Genomic DNA, 17,980 nt, shown 5'->3' with positions numbered 1-17,980 from the left:
AATATGCGAATATTCGCGAATATATGACGAATATTCGTCCATATATTCGCGAATATTCGCGAATTCGAATATGGCCTATGCCGCTCAACACTAGTGCCCAACAGTCATCATGTGTGCTAAGAACTACTCAACTTTCTGTCTGGAGAAAAAGCTTAGAGAAACATGGTATGTGCTCACAGAAAAATACACTTGTATATTACAAAGTTGTATAACTTTAACATGTGCAGCTATATAAAGGTTATTTCTTTGGAGTTCTCCAATATGTTTTCCAAACTGGAATTGATGGACTAGACAAATTGTTAGAGCAGGTCAGAGAAGTGTCTTAACATAAACCAACTGGACCAGAGATTAAATCTTTTGGGTGGTTTCTATGTTCTCAGAGAAATATGTTCCCCAGACTATATATCTGAATAATTTAACAATCTATTGTAGGATTGTAGGAGCTACTGACACTATCTATGATGTAGCTAGTAATAATCCGGCAGCTGCAAGGAGAGGTTTAAACCAAGATTTTATAGGTGGACTAATGTCTGGTGAGAGGCAAAACATTAAACTTCTGTTCAATTGAAAGGGGCATTACTTTTTGTATAAGACGACACAAGCGGACAAAAACACACCCCATGCGTTCACCAATGGCTGCGAAATGTTGCAGATAATACAGGTACCTTTGTATGGCAATTGATGAACGCATGGGGACATGGTTTTGGCCGCATACATTCACTGGCATGGGAAAATGTGGCCTTGTACCTGAGGTGTAATATTACTGCATGACTACTGGGATAACTTGTGTTCATTTTACCTACATAGTGACATCATTATGCTTTTCTTTCCTGTCCTGTGATGTCAGAGTATCCATGATGACTTTCAATTGTGTGCATTCTGCCAGTGACATCATGCTGGCCACTATCCCTATACTGTGAAAACATTGTCACAAGTGTACTATCGCTGTACTGTGACATCACTGTGCACATTATCCCTGTACTGTGACATTTATGAATCATCACACTATACTGTGATATCATTGTGTGCTTTTTTTCTGGATTGTAAATCAATTTATAATTCATCATACAACTGGGATTTCAAGGCATAATTATTTCTGTATTGTGACAATACTTTGTGCATGGACTCTGACAATATTGTGTGTGCATAACCCATTGTGCACATCATCCATTGTGACAACGTGTTCATTATTTGCGTGCATAAGGTAAACCAATTCCTTAAAACATGTCAAAAGTTAGCAGTCGATGTTTAACTGTTCTCAAACCAATTGTCACGATGCCGGCTGGCAGGTAGTGGATCCTCTGTGCCAGAGAGGGATTGGCGTGGACCGTGCTAGTGGACCGGTTCTAAGCCACTACTGGTTTTCACCAGAGCCCGCCGCAAAGCGGGATGGTCTTGCTGCGGCGGTAGTGACCAGGTCGTATCCACTAGCAACGGCTCACCTCTCTGGCTGCTGAAGATAGGCGCGGTACAAGGGAGTAGGCAAAAGCAAGGTCGGACGTAGCAGAAGGTCGGGGCAGGCAGCAAGGATCGTAGTCAGGGGCAACGGCAGAAGGTCTGGAAACACAGGCAAGGAACACACAAGGAACGCTTTCACTGGCACTAAGGCAACAAGATCCGGCAAGGGAGTGCAGGGGAAGTGAGGTGATATAGGGAAGTGCACAGGTGAACACACTGATTGGAACCACTGCGCCAATCAGCGGCGCAGTGGCCCTTTAAATCGCAGAGACCCGGCGCGCGCGCGCCCTAGGGAGCAGGGCCGCGCGCGCCGGGACAGAACAGACGGAGAGCGAGTCAGGTAGGGGAGCCGGGGTGCGCATCGCGAGCGGGCGCTACCCGCATCGCGAATCGCATCCCGGCTGGCAGCGGAATCGCAGCGCCCCGGGTCAGAGGACGTGACCGGAGCGCTGCCGCGGGGAGAGTGAAGCGAGCGCTCCGGGGAGGAGCGGGGACCCGGAGCGCTCGGCGTAACAGTACCCCCCCCCTTGGGTCTCCCCCTCTTCTTAGAGCCTGAGAACCTGAGGAGCAGACTTTTGTCTAGGATGTTGTCCTCAGGTTCCCAGGATCTCTCTTCAGGACCACAACCCTCCCAGTCCACTAAAAAAAAATTTTTCCCTCTGACCTTTTTGGCAGCTAAAATTTCTTTGACCGAGAAGATGTCCGAGGAGCCGGAAACAGGAGTGGGAGGAACAGATTTGGGAGAAAAACGGTTGAGGATGAGTGGTTTGAGAAGAGAGACGTGAAAGGCATTAGGGATACGAAGAGAGGGAGGAAGAAGAAGTTTATAAGAGACAGGATTAATTTGACACAAAATTTTGAAAGGACCAAGATAGCGTGGTCCCAACTTGTAGCTAGGGACACGGAAGCGGACATATTTAGCGGAGAGCCATACCTTGTCTCCAGGGGAAAAAACGGGGGGAGCTCTTCTTTTCTTATCCGCGAACTTCTTCATGCGTGATGAAGCCTGTAAGAGAGAATTTTGGGTTTCTCTCCATATGATGGAAAGGTCACGAGAAATTTCATCCACAGCGGGCAGACCAGAGGGCAAGGGAGTAGGGAGGGGGGGAAGAGGGTGACGGCCGTACACCACGAAAAATGGGGATTTGGAGGAAGACTCAGAGACCCTGAAGTTATACGAGAATTCGGCCCATGGGAGGAGATCTGCCCAGTCATCCTGGCGGGAGGAAACAAAATGTCGCAAATAATCACCCAAGATCTGGTTAATCCTTTCTACTTGTCCATTGGACTGGGGATGATATGCAGAAGAAAAATTTAATTTAATCTTGAGTTGTTTACAGAGAGCCCTCCAGAATTTAGACACGAATTGGACGCCTCTATCCGAGACAATCTGCGTAGGCAACCCGTGAAGACGAAAAATGTGTACAAAAAATTGTTTAGCCAACTGAGGCGCAGAAGGAAGACCAGGAAGAGGGATGAAATGTGCCATTTTGGAGAATCGATCAACGACCACCCAAATAACAGTGTTGCCACGGGAAGGGGGTAAATCAGTAATAAAATCCATACCAATCAGAGACCAAGGCTGTTCGGGGACAGGCAGAGGATGAAGAAAACCAGCGGGCTTCTGGCGAGGAGTCTTATCCCGGGCACAGATAGTGCAGGCTCGCACAAAGTCCACAACATCCGTCTCCAGAGTAGGCCACCAATAGAAGCGGGAGATGAGTTGCACAGATTTCTTGATACCCGCATGACCTGCGAGATGGGAGGAGTGACCCCATTTGAGGATTCCGAGGCGTTGGCGAGGGGAAACAAAGGTCTTTCCTGGAGGAGTCTGCCTGATGGAGGCAGGAGAAGTGGAGATCAGGCAGTCAGGTGGAATGATGTGTTGCGGAGAGAGTTCAACTTCTGAGGCATCCGAGGAACGAGAGAGAGCATCGGCCCTAATGTTCTTATCGGCAGGACGAAAGTGAATCTCAAAATTAAATCGGGCAAAGAACAGAGACCACCGGGCCTGGCGAGGATTCAGCCGTTGGGCAGACTGGAGGTAGGAGAGGTTCTTGTGGTCGGTGTAGATAATAACAGGAGAACTTGATCCCTCCAGCAGATGCCTCCATTCCTCTAGTGCTAATTTAATGGCTAGAAGCTCTCGATCCCCGATGGAGTAGTTCCTCTCCGCTGGAGAGAAGGTCCTAGAGAAAAAACCACAAGTGACAGCATGCCCGGAAGAATTTTTTTGTAGAAGAACAGCTCCAGCTCCCACTGAGGAGGCATCAACCTCCAATAGGAAGGGTTTGGAAGGGTCAGGTCTGGAGAGGACGGGAGCCGAAGAAAAGGCAGACTTGAGTCGTTTAAAGGTGTCTTCTGCTTGAGGGGGCCAGGACTTGGGATCAGCATTTTTTTTGGTTAAAGCCACGATAGGAGCCACAATGGTAGAAAAATGTGGAATAAATTGCCTGTAATAATTGGCGAACCCCAAAAAGCGTTGGATAGCACGGAGTCCGGAGGGGCGTGGCCAATCTAAGACGGCAGAGAGTTTGTCTGGATCCATCTGTAGTCCCTGGCCAGAGACCAAATATCCTAGAAAAGGAAGAGATTGGCATTCAAACAGACATTTCTCAATTTTGGCATAGAGTTGGTTGTCACGAAGCCTCTGAAGAACCATACGGACATGCTGGCGGTGTTCTTCTAGATTGGCAGAAAAAATTAGGATATCGTCCAGATATACAACAACACAGGAGTATAACAGATCACGAAAAATTTCATTGACAAAGTCTTGGAAGACGGCAGGGGCGTTGCACAGTCCAAAGGGCATGACCAGATACTCAAAGTGTCCATCTCTGGTGTTAAATGCCGTTTTCCACTCGTCCCCCTCTCTGATGCGGATGAGGTTATAGGCGCCTCTTAAGTCCAATTTAGTGAAGATGTGGGCACCTTGGAGGCGATCAAAGAGTTCAGAGATGAGGGGTAAGGGGTAGCGGTTCTTAACCGTGATTTTATTAAGACCGCGGTAGTCAATGCATGGACGTAGGGAGCCATCTTTTTTGGACACAAAGAAAAATCCGGCTCCGGCAGGAGAGGAGGATTTACGGATAAAGCCCTTTTTTAGATTCTCCTGGACGTATTCGGACATGGCAAGAGTCTCTGGGGCAGAGAGAGGATAAATTCTGCCCCGGGGTGGAGTAGTGCCCGGGAGGAGGTCGATAGGGCAATCATAAGGCCTGTGAGGAGGTAGAGTCTCAGCTTGTTTTTTGCAGAAAACATCCGCGAAGTCCATATAGGCCTTAGGGAGACCGGTTACTGGAGGAACCACAGAGTTACGGCAAGGGTTACTGGGAACCGGTTTTAGACAGTTCTTGGAACAAGAGGACCCCCAACTCTTGATCTCCCCAGTGGACCAATCCAGGGTAGGGGAATGAAGTTGAAGCCAGGGAAGTCCAAGGAGAATTTCCGAGGTGCAATTGGGGAGGACCAAAAGTTCAATCCTCTCATGATGAGATCCGATGCTCATAAGAAGGGGCTCCGTGCGGAAACGTATGGTACAGTCCAATCTTTCATTATTTACACAATTGATGTAGAGGGGTCTGGCGAGACTGGTCACCGGGATGTTGAACCTGTTGACGAGAGAGGCCAAAATAAAATTTCCTGCAGATCCAGAATCCAAGAAGGCCACTGTAGAGAAGGAGAAGGCAGAGGCAGACATCCGCACAGGCACAGTAAGACGTGGAGAAGCAGAGTAGACATCAAGGACTGTCTCATCTTTGTGCGGAGTCAGCGTACGTCTTTCCAGGCGGGGAGGACGGATAGGACAATCTCTCAGGAAGTGTTCGGTACTAGCACAGTACAGGCAGAGGTTCTCCATACGGCGTCGTGTCCTCTCTTGAGGTGTCAGGCGAGACCGGTCGACCTGCATAGCCTCCACGGCGGGAGGCACAGGAACAGATTGCAGGGGACCAGAGGAGAGAGGAGCCGAGGAGAAGAAACGCCTCGTGCGAACAGAGTCCATATCTTGGCGGAGATCCTGACGCCTTTCGGAAAAACGCATGTCAATGCGAGTGGCTAGGTGAATAAGTTCATGTAGATTAGCAGGAATTTCTCGTGCGGCCAGAACATCTTTAATGTTGCTGGATAGGCCTTTTTTGAAGGTCGCGCAGAGGGCCTCATTATTCCAGGACAATTCTGAAGCAAGAGTACGGAATTGTACGGCATACTCGCCAACGGAAGAATTACCCTGGACCAGGTTCAACAGGGCAGTCTCAGCAGAAGAGGCTCGGGCAGGTTCCTCAAAGACACTTTGGATTTCCGAGAAGAAGGAGTGTACAGAGGCAGTGACGGGGTCATTGCGGTCCCAGAGCGGTGTGGCCCATGACAGGGCTTTTCCGGACAGAAGGCTGACTACGAAAGCCACCTTAGACCTTTCAGTGGGAAACAGGTCCGACATCATCTCCAGATGCAGGGAACATTGGGAAAGAAAGCCACGGCAAAACTTAGAGTCCCCATCAAATTTATCCGGCAAGGATAAGCGTATCCCAGGAGCGGCCACTCGCTGCGGAGGAGGTGCAGGAGCTGGCGGAGGAGATGACTGCTGAAGCTGTGGTAGTAACTGTTGTAGCAAAACGGTCAGTTGAGACAGCTGTTGGCCTTGTTGCGCTATCTGTTGTGACTGCTGGGCGACCACCGTGGTGAGGTCAGCGACAACTGGCAGAGGAACTTCAGCGGGATCCATGGCCGGATCTACTGTCACGATGCCGGCTGGCAGGTAGTGGATCCTCTGTGCCAGAGAGGGATTGGCGTGGACCGTGCTAGTGGACCGGTTCTAAGCCACTACTGGTTTTCACCAGAGCCCGCCGCAAAGCGGGATGGTCTTGCTGCGGCGGTAGTGACCAGGTCGTATCCACTAGCAACGGCTCACCTCTCTGGCTGCTGAAGATAGGCGCGGTACAAGGGAGTAGGCAAAAGCAAGGTCGGACGTAGCAGAAGGTCGGGGCAGGCAGCAAGGATCGTAGTCAGGGGCAACGGCAGAAGGTCTGGAAACACAGGCAAGGAACACACAAGGAACGCTTTCACTGGCACTAAGGCAACAAGATCCGGCAAGGGAGTGCAGGGGAAGTGAGGTGATATAGGGAAGTGCACAGGTGAACACACTGATTGGAACCACTGCGCCAATCAGCGGCGCAGTGGCCCTTTAAATCGCAGAGACCCGGCGCGCGCGCGCCCTAGGGAGCGGGGCCGCGCGTGCCGGGACAGAACAGACGGAGAGCGAGTCAGGTAGGGGAGCCGGGGTGCGCATCGCGAGCGGGCGCTACCCGCATCGCGAATCGCATCCCGGCTGGCAGCGGAATCGCAGCGCCCCGGGTCAGAGGACGTGACCGGAGCGCTCCCGCGGGGAGAGTGAAGCGAGCGCTCCGGGGAGGAGCGGGGACCCGGAGCGCTCGGGGTAACACCAATGACAAGAATGAGCAAGGAAAAAAACGGGCAACCAAGCTTTCCTCTCTCTACTTTGTGTTTATGTGACCTGAATGGCCCCTCAAACTTACATTATGACTCCCTCCTGGTCAGGTGACACAGAGTGCATACTTCTTTCAGCTCATTCTTGTCAACTGTTAGGTCTGAACATTTAGGTACCAACCACATTTTAGATGTAGCCGGGTTTGAGGAGTTGTGTTACTTACGGTTATGTGTGCTACAGTACCCTATAGCAGGTTGAAGGGCGGTAAAGTTTGTAGCATGGCACTTGCTTCGGTGGAGGGTCCACTAGGAGTCCAGTAGTTGCACGAGGGCACTTGCTCCTTTCTTCTCCTTTCTGGCTATGTCCATAGGAAGATATCCCTTCAGCATGGACTGGTAGCAGCATGGACTGGTTGATGTCATGAGAATCACCATAAATAATGCAGGCTCACTAGACTTTAGCTTACTTGAATTGTTTCACTGACAGGGCCAGGCCTAACTAAGTTTCCGCCAAGAAGGTGCGCTAGCAGTGAAAAGCTCACAGGAGCTCCTTCACTGGCCGAGGCAAGATGCAGACTCAGACTGACTAGTTTGTTTCAACTCTCTGGGATGAGAGGGTTGGACTTGGGGACTTCCCCATTAGAACTTTTTTGTGGATTCTATGAGAAGCATTTGTGGAAAGGATCATGGGAACTGCCTCTCATATGTTTTTAAAAACGAGGCAAAAGCACGTTCATTTACTACCACGTATGCACAAGTCAAATAATACATAGAAATATAATACAATGTTCTGTCTCACAGTACCCAAATTGGATTATACAATTTAGGGCTTGTTCACCCTGCCATTGTGCTTGGGTAAATGGAGCTCCATCTGCCAGTCCGTTTGAACGACGGGATTTGAGCGAAGAAAAAATACCAGTAAAATGCCGGATCTTAATGGACCACTTTCAACTCAATGGGATCTGTCAGGACCCAATGCTGACAGTTGTGCTGGGGTCTATTCGCCACCCAAAAAAAAAAAAAGAGCAGAACGGACACTAAATGGGACAGGACACAACAGCAGTGTGAACTTGGACTTAGTACTTCAGTAGAAGGAATTACAGCATGTACCAAGATACTGCAAATGTTTATAGGGAGGTAGGAGGAAACAGTTGTCAACAAGTATTATCTTTTGTATATGGCTAGCTGTGGAGTACAACCCACAAAGAAAATATTTGTAAGTCATACTATATAATAATTTTCAAAATTGACTATATACGCCATTTAAAGTTGAATTTTCACTCATTATTAAACACCATGGGGAATAATTATCGCACTGCCTTATAGTAAGACTCTTTTTTTTGCCCATAGCAACCAATCACAGCTCAGCTTTAATTTTACCAGAGCAATGTTAGAAATGAAAGTTGAGCTGTGATTGGTTGCCATGGGCAATAAAGACAACAAAAATAATCTTACTATAAGGCAGCTTAAAGGGGTACTCTAGTGGAAAACTATTATTTTCTAATAAACTGGTGCCAGAAAGTTAAACAGATTTGTAAATGAATTCAATATAAAAACCTTAATTCTTCCAGTGCTTTCTGCTGACATCTCTTTCCGTGTCAGGAACTGTCCAGAGCAGGATAGGTTTGCTATTGGGATTTGCTCCTACTCTGGACAGTTCCTGACAGGGACAGAGATGTCAGCAGAGAGCACTGTGGTCAGACAGAAAATAACTATACACATTCCTCTGGAGAATACAGCAGCTGATAAGTACTGGAAGGATTAAGATTTAAAAAAAAAAGTAATTTACAAATCTGTTTAACTTTCTGGCACCAGTTGATATGAATAAAATTCTACTGGAGTACCCCTTTAACCCTTTAACGACGCATGACATATATTTACGTCCTGCGTTGGCTCCCGCGATATGAAGCGCGGTCGCGCTGTGACCCCGCATCACTTCGCTGTGACCCACGGCTAATACCACACATCGCCGATCGCGGCAATGTGCGGTATTAACCCTTTAGAAGCGGCGGTCAAAGCTGACCGCCGCTTCTAAAGAGAAAGTGAAAGTATCCCAGCTAGTCAGTCGGGCTGTTCGAGACCGCCGCGGTGAAATCGCGGCATCCCGAACAGCTTGCAGGACAACGGGAGGGCCCTTACCTGCCTCCTCGGTGTCCGATCGACGAATGACTGCTCCGTGCCTGAGTTCCAGGCAGGAGCAGTCAAGCGCCGATAACACTGATCACAGGCGTGTTAATACACGCCAGTGATCAGCATAGGAGATCAGTGTGTGCAGTGTTATAGGTCCCTATGGGACCTATAACACTGCAAAAAAAACACTGCAAAAAAAAGTAAAAATAAAGTTAAAAAAAGTGTTAATAACAGTGTAAATAAAAATAAACATATGTGGTATCGCCGCGTGCGTAAATGTCCGAACTATAAAAATATATTGTTAATTAAACCGCACAGTCAATGGCGTACGCGCAAAAAAATTCCAAAGTCCAAAAAAGCATATTTTGGTCACTTTTTATACCATTAAAAAATTTATAAAAAGTGATCAAAAAGTCTGATCAAAACAAAAATTAGACTGATAAAAACTTCAGATCACGGCGCAAATAATGAGTCCTCATATCGCCCTTTACATGGAAAAATAAAAAAGTTATAGTGGTCAGAAGATGACATTTTTAAACATATAAATTTTCCTGCATGTAGTTATGATTTTTTCCAGAAGTACTACAAAATCAAACCTATATAAGTAGGGTATCATTTTAACTGTATGGACCTACAGAATAATGATAAGGTGTCATTTTTACCAAAATATGCACTGCGTAGAAACGGAAGCCCCCAAAAGTTACAAAATGGCGTTTTTTCTTCGATTTTGTCGCACAATGATTTTTTTTTCCGTTTTGTCGTGAATTTTTGTGTAAAATGACTGATGTCACTGCAAAGTAGAATTGGTGACGCAAAAAATAAGCCATAATATGGATTTTTAGGTGGAAAATTGAAAGGGTTATGATTTTTAAAAGGTAAGGAGGAAAAAACGAAAGTGCAAAAACGGAAAAACCCTGAGTCCTTAAGGGGTTAATAATCCTCTCCCATAATGTTGAATAACAAATAGTCGTCTATATTTGGGATTACTATTTATGTCCTTTTGTTTATGTAGTTTCAATTTATTCTGAAGTTCTGTACATGTACAGTCATGGCCGTTAATGTTGGCATTTCTGGATTTAATTCACTTAGATACTCAATACAGTAGTTGTGCAACAGAACAATTATATAACTGGCAGTAATAGCTACTATAGTAAATGGTTTATTATATTAGTTCTCCTGAGAGATGACTTCATACTTATGCACAGGATTGTGAAAAAAAAAGCCATGCATGACAAAGTAATAAACGTGTACATGATCCTAAAAAAGAGTTAATGTCTTTGGGGCGTGAGTAAAGAGAGAGTAAAAAAAAAATGAAGTGACAAGTGTGACAGTGTAAGTTGCATTAGCCGTTAGATGAGTAATATCATGTCTGAGCTGTGTCTATATAAAGACAGGAAAAGATGGGCTATCCATCACACTTCATTCAAACTAAGACAAACTTCAAAAGGTAAGGAAGCTTTTGTATTCTTATTTCTTGAATTAAGAATAGCTTTGTCAAGGATATTCAGACATTCCACAATGTGCCAATTTGTACTATGACACAGATTCTTCGATTTTAATGTAGATAAAAATGCTAGTGAAAAATGATTCCTACAGGAGTTGGAGTATTAAAGTTAGATGGAATTTAAGTTATACAATACAATATGATGAGTGATGATATATATATATATATATATATATATATATATATGTATATATATATATTTATATGTATATGTATATATATGTATATATGTTAATATTTTTGTATTTATTTAAATACCTTACAACAACTTTATTAATAATAATAATGTCAACAATAATGTAAATTTCCTCTTTTCAAAATATAAGCTTATAGGGGGGAATATACCACCCTCACTGATTTATCAAGTGGCGTCATAGGCAGCCATGGAAATCTTGGAGCTGATGTAGATTTTTGACTATAATTTACACCTGCTAGCAAATGTAAATTGTAGTAAGTATGGCGTGTGGGAAAGCAATGGCCACTTAATGCACACCACACCCCCTCTATGATAAGCCATACCCATTTCGCACACGTCATCTATTTGTAGTGCAGCCAGGGTCGGATTTTTATTTTACAAGCAGCCTTTGGTGTTAATAAATGACTGTATCAGTGTGTGTAGTTTGTGGGTCTGTTTTCAGCAGTTCAGAAAGAAACATAATGTTACCTACCACTGGAATATGTTTATTTCTAGAGATGCTCAGATATCAGAGCATGTTTATTCCCAGAGCTCTGGTCATAGGGATCATGGTGGAGTGAAGACTTGCATGTTTTTTTGTTTTTTTTCTAAAATGGATTATATCCGTACAAATTCATGCGTATTCTGTCCATAGAACATCTTTATGTCAACATATGTCGGTAATCCATAGGCACTTTGGATGAACACATCTGAATATTTAGGCATTATTAGCAAAATTATAGATTCCCTATAATAATGCGAAAATTCTAATATGATTGATTCACAATTAATGCAGGTCATGAGTCAATGGAACCTGCAAATATTTGCTGCCTATAATCATTGCTTGCCTTTTGGATGAAAGCCAATCTGTTTGCCAATCCTTGAATACAAAACCATTGCCCGTGACGTCCTTTACCTCTTACTTTGAAAATCTGTAAGGGTCTGAAGTACTCCTGGACAATGCAACCCAAAATATGGCGTCTATATGGACTGACTAGTTCTAAAAAAACATTTTTGCAATGATACTTTCCATTGACTTTGTTGTTGATCAATTGAACTGCTTTCTGTTTCCATATAGTCCTGAAAGAATGATTCATTTCCTTATAATACCCCTAAGGATTCTTCTTGGAAAGAATAAAGCCAGAGCTCTGACAATTCACATATTGCTCAATGTTTAATCTATTTGGCCACCAGAATAGACTTATTTTGTTTGGGCTGCGGTTATAATAACATGTGACTTTCCAAGATTCAAGTACTCAAGAATCCGCACCTTAGGGAATAAGGTTTTAATACCGGGAACAAAATCATTTAGCAACATAACCCCTCCGTACATACAGGTAATAATATATAATACATCACATGATAAAAGATACCTTTACTGTAAGCGTATAGAGCCGGAAAGGTTAACAGAGCCTCAGGAGCTGCCAGAAGAGGTTCTGGGAAACAATCTTTAATACTCCAAATAGTTTGCATTTCTGGTTGGAAGTTTGTCTGTTTTCCCCAAGGCAGGTTGTTCCTTTCAGAATAACTTTCTAAATATTAGCAAACCGTAAAATTCATAGAAGCATGAGAGTGGAGAGGCAGTCACTTCCCAGCATAGGGGAAGGCTAAGATTTTGGATGACTCATTCAGGCTCAGATATGCGTCTGTATGCAAAAAAAAAAGACCTGTACTCATGAGGTCATAGTGAATATACGTTCCCTTACTCACTCTAATGTGTAACCATATACTACAAAACAATGCTGAGAAGGCAACGCACACTGGATGGGAATAGACTGAGCAATGACAGTATGGATTAGAATAAGTACAATATTTCTAATATATATTTCATCCGAAAAGCTTTTGTATAATGGCAAAGGAGACATGGAAATAAAAGGGATTCCACCATAAACATGTATTCTGTAACTGAGTAGTCTCCTACCCAGCTGCAAAAAAGTTGAAGACCATTGCTATAAATGGAAGAAGCAAAGCTGATGATTTAAGGCAGCGTTTCCCAACCAACGTGCCTCCAGCTGTTGCAAAACTACAACTCCCAGCATTAGTTTTGCAACAGCTGGAGGAACACCGGTTGGGAAACTCTGTTGTAAGGACTGTCAGCACATTGCTGGACCATCACTGTGCCCTCCATTCATAGAATAGTACAAGGAGTAACAGGGTATTGAATTTCCTTAAACAACTTGCTACTGCTGCTGGATGCATTTACCATAGAAAAACAAATTACAACATATAATACCAGTGTTTCAGGGTATTGTTGACATGGACCCTTAACAAAAATAAATAAATGACTATATCCAGGATTTTGCAAATATAGCTAACACATACACTTTATTACCAGTGACTGCAGTAAAAAACATTAACACTACAGCTGTAGGTAAAATATCTATCTGCCATCACGTCCAGCTGTTACATGGTATAACCATATGGAGATACCCTCTATAGTCTCCATCTATATCCAGCTCCACATCTACATATTAAAGCTGTAGATTTTCTACAGAGATTATTGTGGGTGTAATTTTAAAGTACTCTAATGTATCGCTATGAGCTCAATGCTAGATATTACATTTTTTTTTACAATCCTATAAAACAAGTTTAAAGGGGTATTCCAAGTTTTTTTTCCATTTAACCATTAAGCTCAGGATGCCAAGTTAATATACTTTCGAGTATGGTTTTATTACCTCTGGGCCATGCTATGTCCCGTTTTGACAAAGGAAACCCACACCTGGAAGTGCTGCAAATGGTTTTATTTTACTGTTGTCTCTGACCTTTCCCAGCATTCAATGCAGCCATAAGTCACATGGTCTGGCATGGGGCATAACCAGGCTGCAGTGAGTGTAAGGGTATTAGGGATTTACTGAGGTAATACTATCCACCCACCTACTACAGCATAGCTATACCCCCTGGAGACCATGTGACTTATGACATATTGATTTACTAAGAGTGGAGTTTTCTTTGTGGGGTTTTTTCCCAACAGATATTTTTCCATGGTATTTACTAAGGTTTCCCAACATATAGCACATTTTCCTATGTTTTGCTTTTTTTTTTTTTTTTTACACCTACTCTGATCTGTGGGGTTTTCCTCAGCTCAAATCCACCACATTTTCTATGGAAACCTTTGTAAATATGTTGGGATTTTTTTAAATTGTTGTGGACAAGCCCCCTTTTCGGAAACCATGCCCCTTTTGCCAATGGTCATGCCCCTTTTTTGGGTTTTCTCCGAAAAATTAAGAATTGGTCGGTTTTTTTTTCAATTCTGGGGAAAATTTTTGTGCAAATTCTGGCGCAGACAAAATTTCTGGCGCAATGCGCCAGAATCTGGGGCACAACCCAACAAGACAGGTCGCATTTACGATCGTAAATCAGGACCATTGTCTGGCTGCATAGAATGTTGGGAAAGGTCAGGGACAACAGTAAAATAAAAAGTCTTGTATTACAGCAAGTCATGTGCCACGTGGGATCAAAGGCTGAAGGAAAAAACAATTTTGGAGTACCCCTTTAATATCTGCAATGGAAAAGTGATTGTATTTATCATCATCTTTATTCAATTTGTGATCACAATTTCTGTCCTCAATGCAGAGTGGTGCACAAGAAAAATGCAATATATTCTCCTCTCTTTATGTGGGCTCCTCTGGATGCGACTACATCTTTGCCATGGGAAGGCAATAAGAACGGATCGAATAAAGGCTGATGCAAAGCTGCTCTCCGACATTTTAATAACAAGGATCCAAGGACATCCAATTCAGGTAAGAGAATTGTTGACATATTAACAACTGCTAAAAACTGAAAAGGAACATCCTTTAAAGTATTTCAAGGCTTCTTTAATATTAAAGGAGTACTCCGCTGCTCAGTGGTGCCGGGAGCTTGTGATGTCATAGACCTGCTCCCTCATGACGTCACGACCCACCCCCTGAATGCAAGTCTATGGGAGGGGGCGTGATGGCTGTCACGCCCCCTCCCATAGACTTGCATTGAGGGGGCAGGCCATGATGCCATGAAGGGGATGGGGCTATGATGTCACGAGCTCCCGGCTAGGTTTCCACACAGGTTTTTTTCAGCTTTTTTTTTTTTTTAATGGAAACTGCCACTGGAGTTTTGAGTCAAAGCCAGACAGAATTGGATTCAAAAGGAAGGGGGAATATAAAGTAAGGATTTATACTTCTCCTTTCTACTGGATCCACTTCTGCCTTTGGCTCAAAAACTGCAGTGGCAGTTCTCAAAAAAAAAAAAAAAAACGCCAGAAAAAACCTGTGTGGAAACCTAGCCTCATGGTGGTATGCAGAGCATTACAGATCTCTAGCACTTTCAAGGTTTATAGAGATCTGCACTGATCTATCTTAACAGATTAAAGCACAAACCACATGGGATATGTTCCTTTCTTTCCAGTACAAATTTTTTTTTTTTTATTTACATGCATATATAGTTATCAGCACTGTATCATTCAATGATTAAAAAATACCTCCATGTTGTTACTGAACAAAACACACTAAAGAAAGACCAATATTTTACCAGTAATACAACTATATATAAGACACTACTACTATTGTAACACCTTAAAACACCAATATTACTATGATTTCACTATAAAAGGCCAACAAAATACCACCACACCATGATAGGTGCCGTTATCACTGCATCTTTTTGCCTCCTACATAATAATGGCAATTGTGTGCACCTACATTGTAGTAAAACCCATTTTGTGTCCCCACATAGTAGTAATGTCCACTTTGTGCTTCCTAGACAGTAGTAAGGACCTCCTTAATGCGAAGTATAAAACTCTGCAGCAATACGGAGCTTTCTTTACTCCTGGAGGACTCCTATTTATTATTCAATGTCAATACAACTTGCATTAGGTTTCTAAGTTCCCCTTGTAGTGGCAGAAGGAAGACAGAATTTTAGCACTAAACTTTATATCTATACAAGAAAAACAAAACTCCAAATGTTATGAAGATGTATTAAGACATTCATCTGTATATCATTTTAGACCCGGTGAGATGAGGTTGTATCCAAAGTGGTCATTTTTCTTGAATGTCCCATATTTGGTCAGAACATGTTATTGCCCAGTAAACAATAATTAATACCTGATTGATAATTACACGGCTGTTGTAATTTCAGTACAGTATTACAGTATCTAAAATATGTATAAGAAACAAATCTATATTATTGTGTTCACCAAGATACAAATAACAGCAGCCAGCACCGCCGCAGTTGATCCAACCCAGAAAACTTTGCAAACTAATAATTTATGATACGCTCCGGACAGATAGAGATAGTGGGGTGGGGCTACACGCTGAAAGCAGACAGCATACAATACAACTTCACACAAGGAGATAGCGGAGCGCTCACCATTTCAGGTTACAGGCACATCATTTCAGAACTGTTCATCCACAGAACTTAGTCGGTCTTAGCAGGGAGGCGGCAGATGACTTTGGGGGGAGTTCAGACGTCAGGGCCACGGACCGTATCACACCGTTAGGCGCTTCGTCAGGCCGCTGAGAGCCCTCTCAGCGGCCTGGCGAATCGCTGATCCAAAATGATGTGCCTGTAACCTGAAACGGTGAGCGCTCCGCTAACTATCTCCTTGTGTGAAGTTGTAAATCTATATTATTAACATGAAGTATAAATATATGTGTCTTCTATCAGGATGCAGTAAAATGTTGTTTCCTGTGTTTTTGCCTGTCTGAATTGGATGTTCATGTGCTCATCATCTACAACTATTTCACTTTTCCCCCTAAACCAGCTCAATTACCCCAGCAGTCTGAAGAGCACTGGCTTGGACTTTATTCCAGATGAGGAGCAATTTGTGAGTCTGGAAAAGATGGATGAAACTCTTGAAATATTTCAGAATATTCTGTCCAGTATCCCAATGGAAGATGTGGATCAAATGCTGAGTGATCTTGAGACCCTTCGCAAGTTGTTACAGGATCTTAATTGTACTATGGATGGTGCAGCCAGAGAATCAAGACTGACCAACTCATTGGAGTACTTCAGGAAAGAGCATAAAAAAGCGTCCTATACAGTGGAAAAGGTGACACTTGATCGTTTAGAAAAAACATTAGATAACATTATCAAACATCTAGACTACATCACAAACTGTTGAGAAAACATTCACATAGTGTGGTGAACACCAGGCCATCTAACTGAGTACTTGAAAATATTGGAGTTTCCCATGTGGTCATGCCACTCTTCCACCAATGTCCATCATTTGTCCAAGACAAATCTCTTGCAGGGCATTGTCTATTCTTTGATTTCTTCATATTTCTACGGTACGTCTTCCCAGCTTGAATGAAGGAATGGAATACAGACATTGTGGCATTGTAAAGTCCTTCCTCACTTCCGCTTTTCATTTGGGACCAGAGGAACATGACAAGCTGCATTACTTCCAATGTTATAGACTTCAACACTTCTCTGTGAATTGCACTAATAACTGTGGCGCTCTGAAAACTTTTCTAGGTTATTATTTGGAAATTAATAATGACTTAATAATGTTCCATCGTCTGTTTTCTGTGCATTGCAGTTGTTTGTCCAGTTGCATTATATTTATTTTTTTAACTTAAACATTTTAAATATTTATGTAATATATATTGTATAGTTATAGTAAATGTATTTTATATTACAACAACTCAAGTCAAGCAATTCTAATAACGGCAACATAATTGCATCAATTGTACATTATGCCTCTTCATACAGATACAGATACTATGGGGCACATGATGGCAATATGGCAATGGTGGTGTAAGACTGGCACTTTACAAAGAAGAATGAGACAATAATTATTGTTACAATCTGTACTAAATGTATCAGCATTAGGATCATGCACATAACCATATTATGGCTGCCTACATCCTCCGGGTTCTATCAAATACCAATATGGAATCATACCATGCCTCCATATGCCTTCATTTTCACACGGAAATTTTTTCCATTAACTCCATATGGAAATTGACAGGGAAAAAAACAATACATGGCATTGTTTCTAAAAGTGTATATCTCATCCCCATACAGTAGCATATGGAATGCCTATGGCTCTTATGAAGCTCTGCTGTGTGCAATGAGCCTTATACCTTTTCACCCATAGCGAATACCCAAATAGAGCAAATCATCAAGTGTATAGCAATAATGGACATTTATTTGATAATACATAAAGTTATATAGTCTACATTAGCTATCAATTCAAATAATGGCTAGTGTACGTTAGTAATCCAGCACTGGGGCTGGTCCCCTCATACTGTTGTGCACCAAAGAAATGACAATATGGCTTTACTAATGTATTT

The 17,980-nt window shown here is 43.1% G+C and overlaps 1 protein-coding gene across 2 annotated transcripts; it reads left to right on the top strand.

Moving 5' to 3' along the window:
* The first annotated feature begins 1,144 nt into the window (after window positions 1-1,144).
* On the top strand, window positions 1,145-17,335 carry LEP (leptin). Of its 2 annotated transcripts, none has more exons than XM_056569315.1 (3): window positions 1,145-1,204; window positions 14,286-14,452; window positions 16,447-17,335. In XM_056569315.1, the coding sequence occupies exons 2-3, from the start codon at window positions 14,303-14,305 to the stop codon at window positions 16,804-16,806; spliced, it is 510 nt and encodes a 169-aa protein (XP_056425290.1). In that variant the 5' UTR covers window positions 1,145-1,204; window positions 14,286-14,302; the 3' UTR covers window positions 16,807-17,335. The 2 variants fall into 2 exon arrangements, with proteins under 2 accessions (XP_056425290.1, XP_056425289.1); XM_056569314.1 differs by lacking the exon at window positions 1,145-1,204 and adding an exon at window positions 10,404-10,480.
* The last annotated feature ends 645 nt before the right edge of the window (window positions 17,336-17,980 follow it).

The sequence above is a fragment of the Hyla sarda genome, chromosome 4, assembly GCF_029499605.1.
Source record: "Hyla sarda isolate aHylSar1 chromosome 4, aHylSar1.hap1, whole genome shotgun sequence".
In the NCBI taxonomy this organism is placed as follows: domain Eukaryota; kingdom Metazoa; phylum Chordata; class Amphibia; order Anura; family Hylidae; genus Hyla; species Hyla sarda.
The sequence above is the reverse complement of the archived record's forward strand: the minus strand, read 5'-3'. Positions and strand labels throughout refer to the sequence as shown.

What these genes read in the sequence shown, in the direction of transcription:
- LEP (XM_056569315.1), top strand. Translation starts at nt 14,303, where the DNA reads ATGCAATATATTCTCCTCTCTTTATGTGGGCTCCTCTGGATGCGACTA. An exon ending in TCCAAGGACATCCAATTCAG is followed by an intron (nt 14,453 to 16,446) that starts GTAAGAGAATTG and finishes CCCCTAAACCAG; the next exon opens with CTCAATTACCCCAGCAGTCT.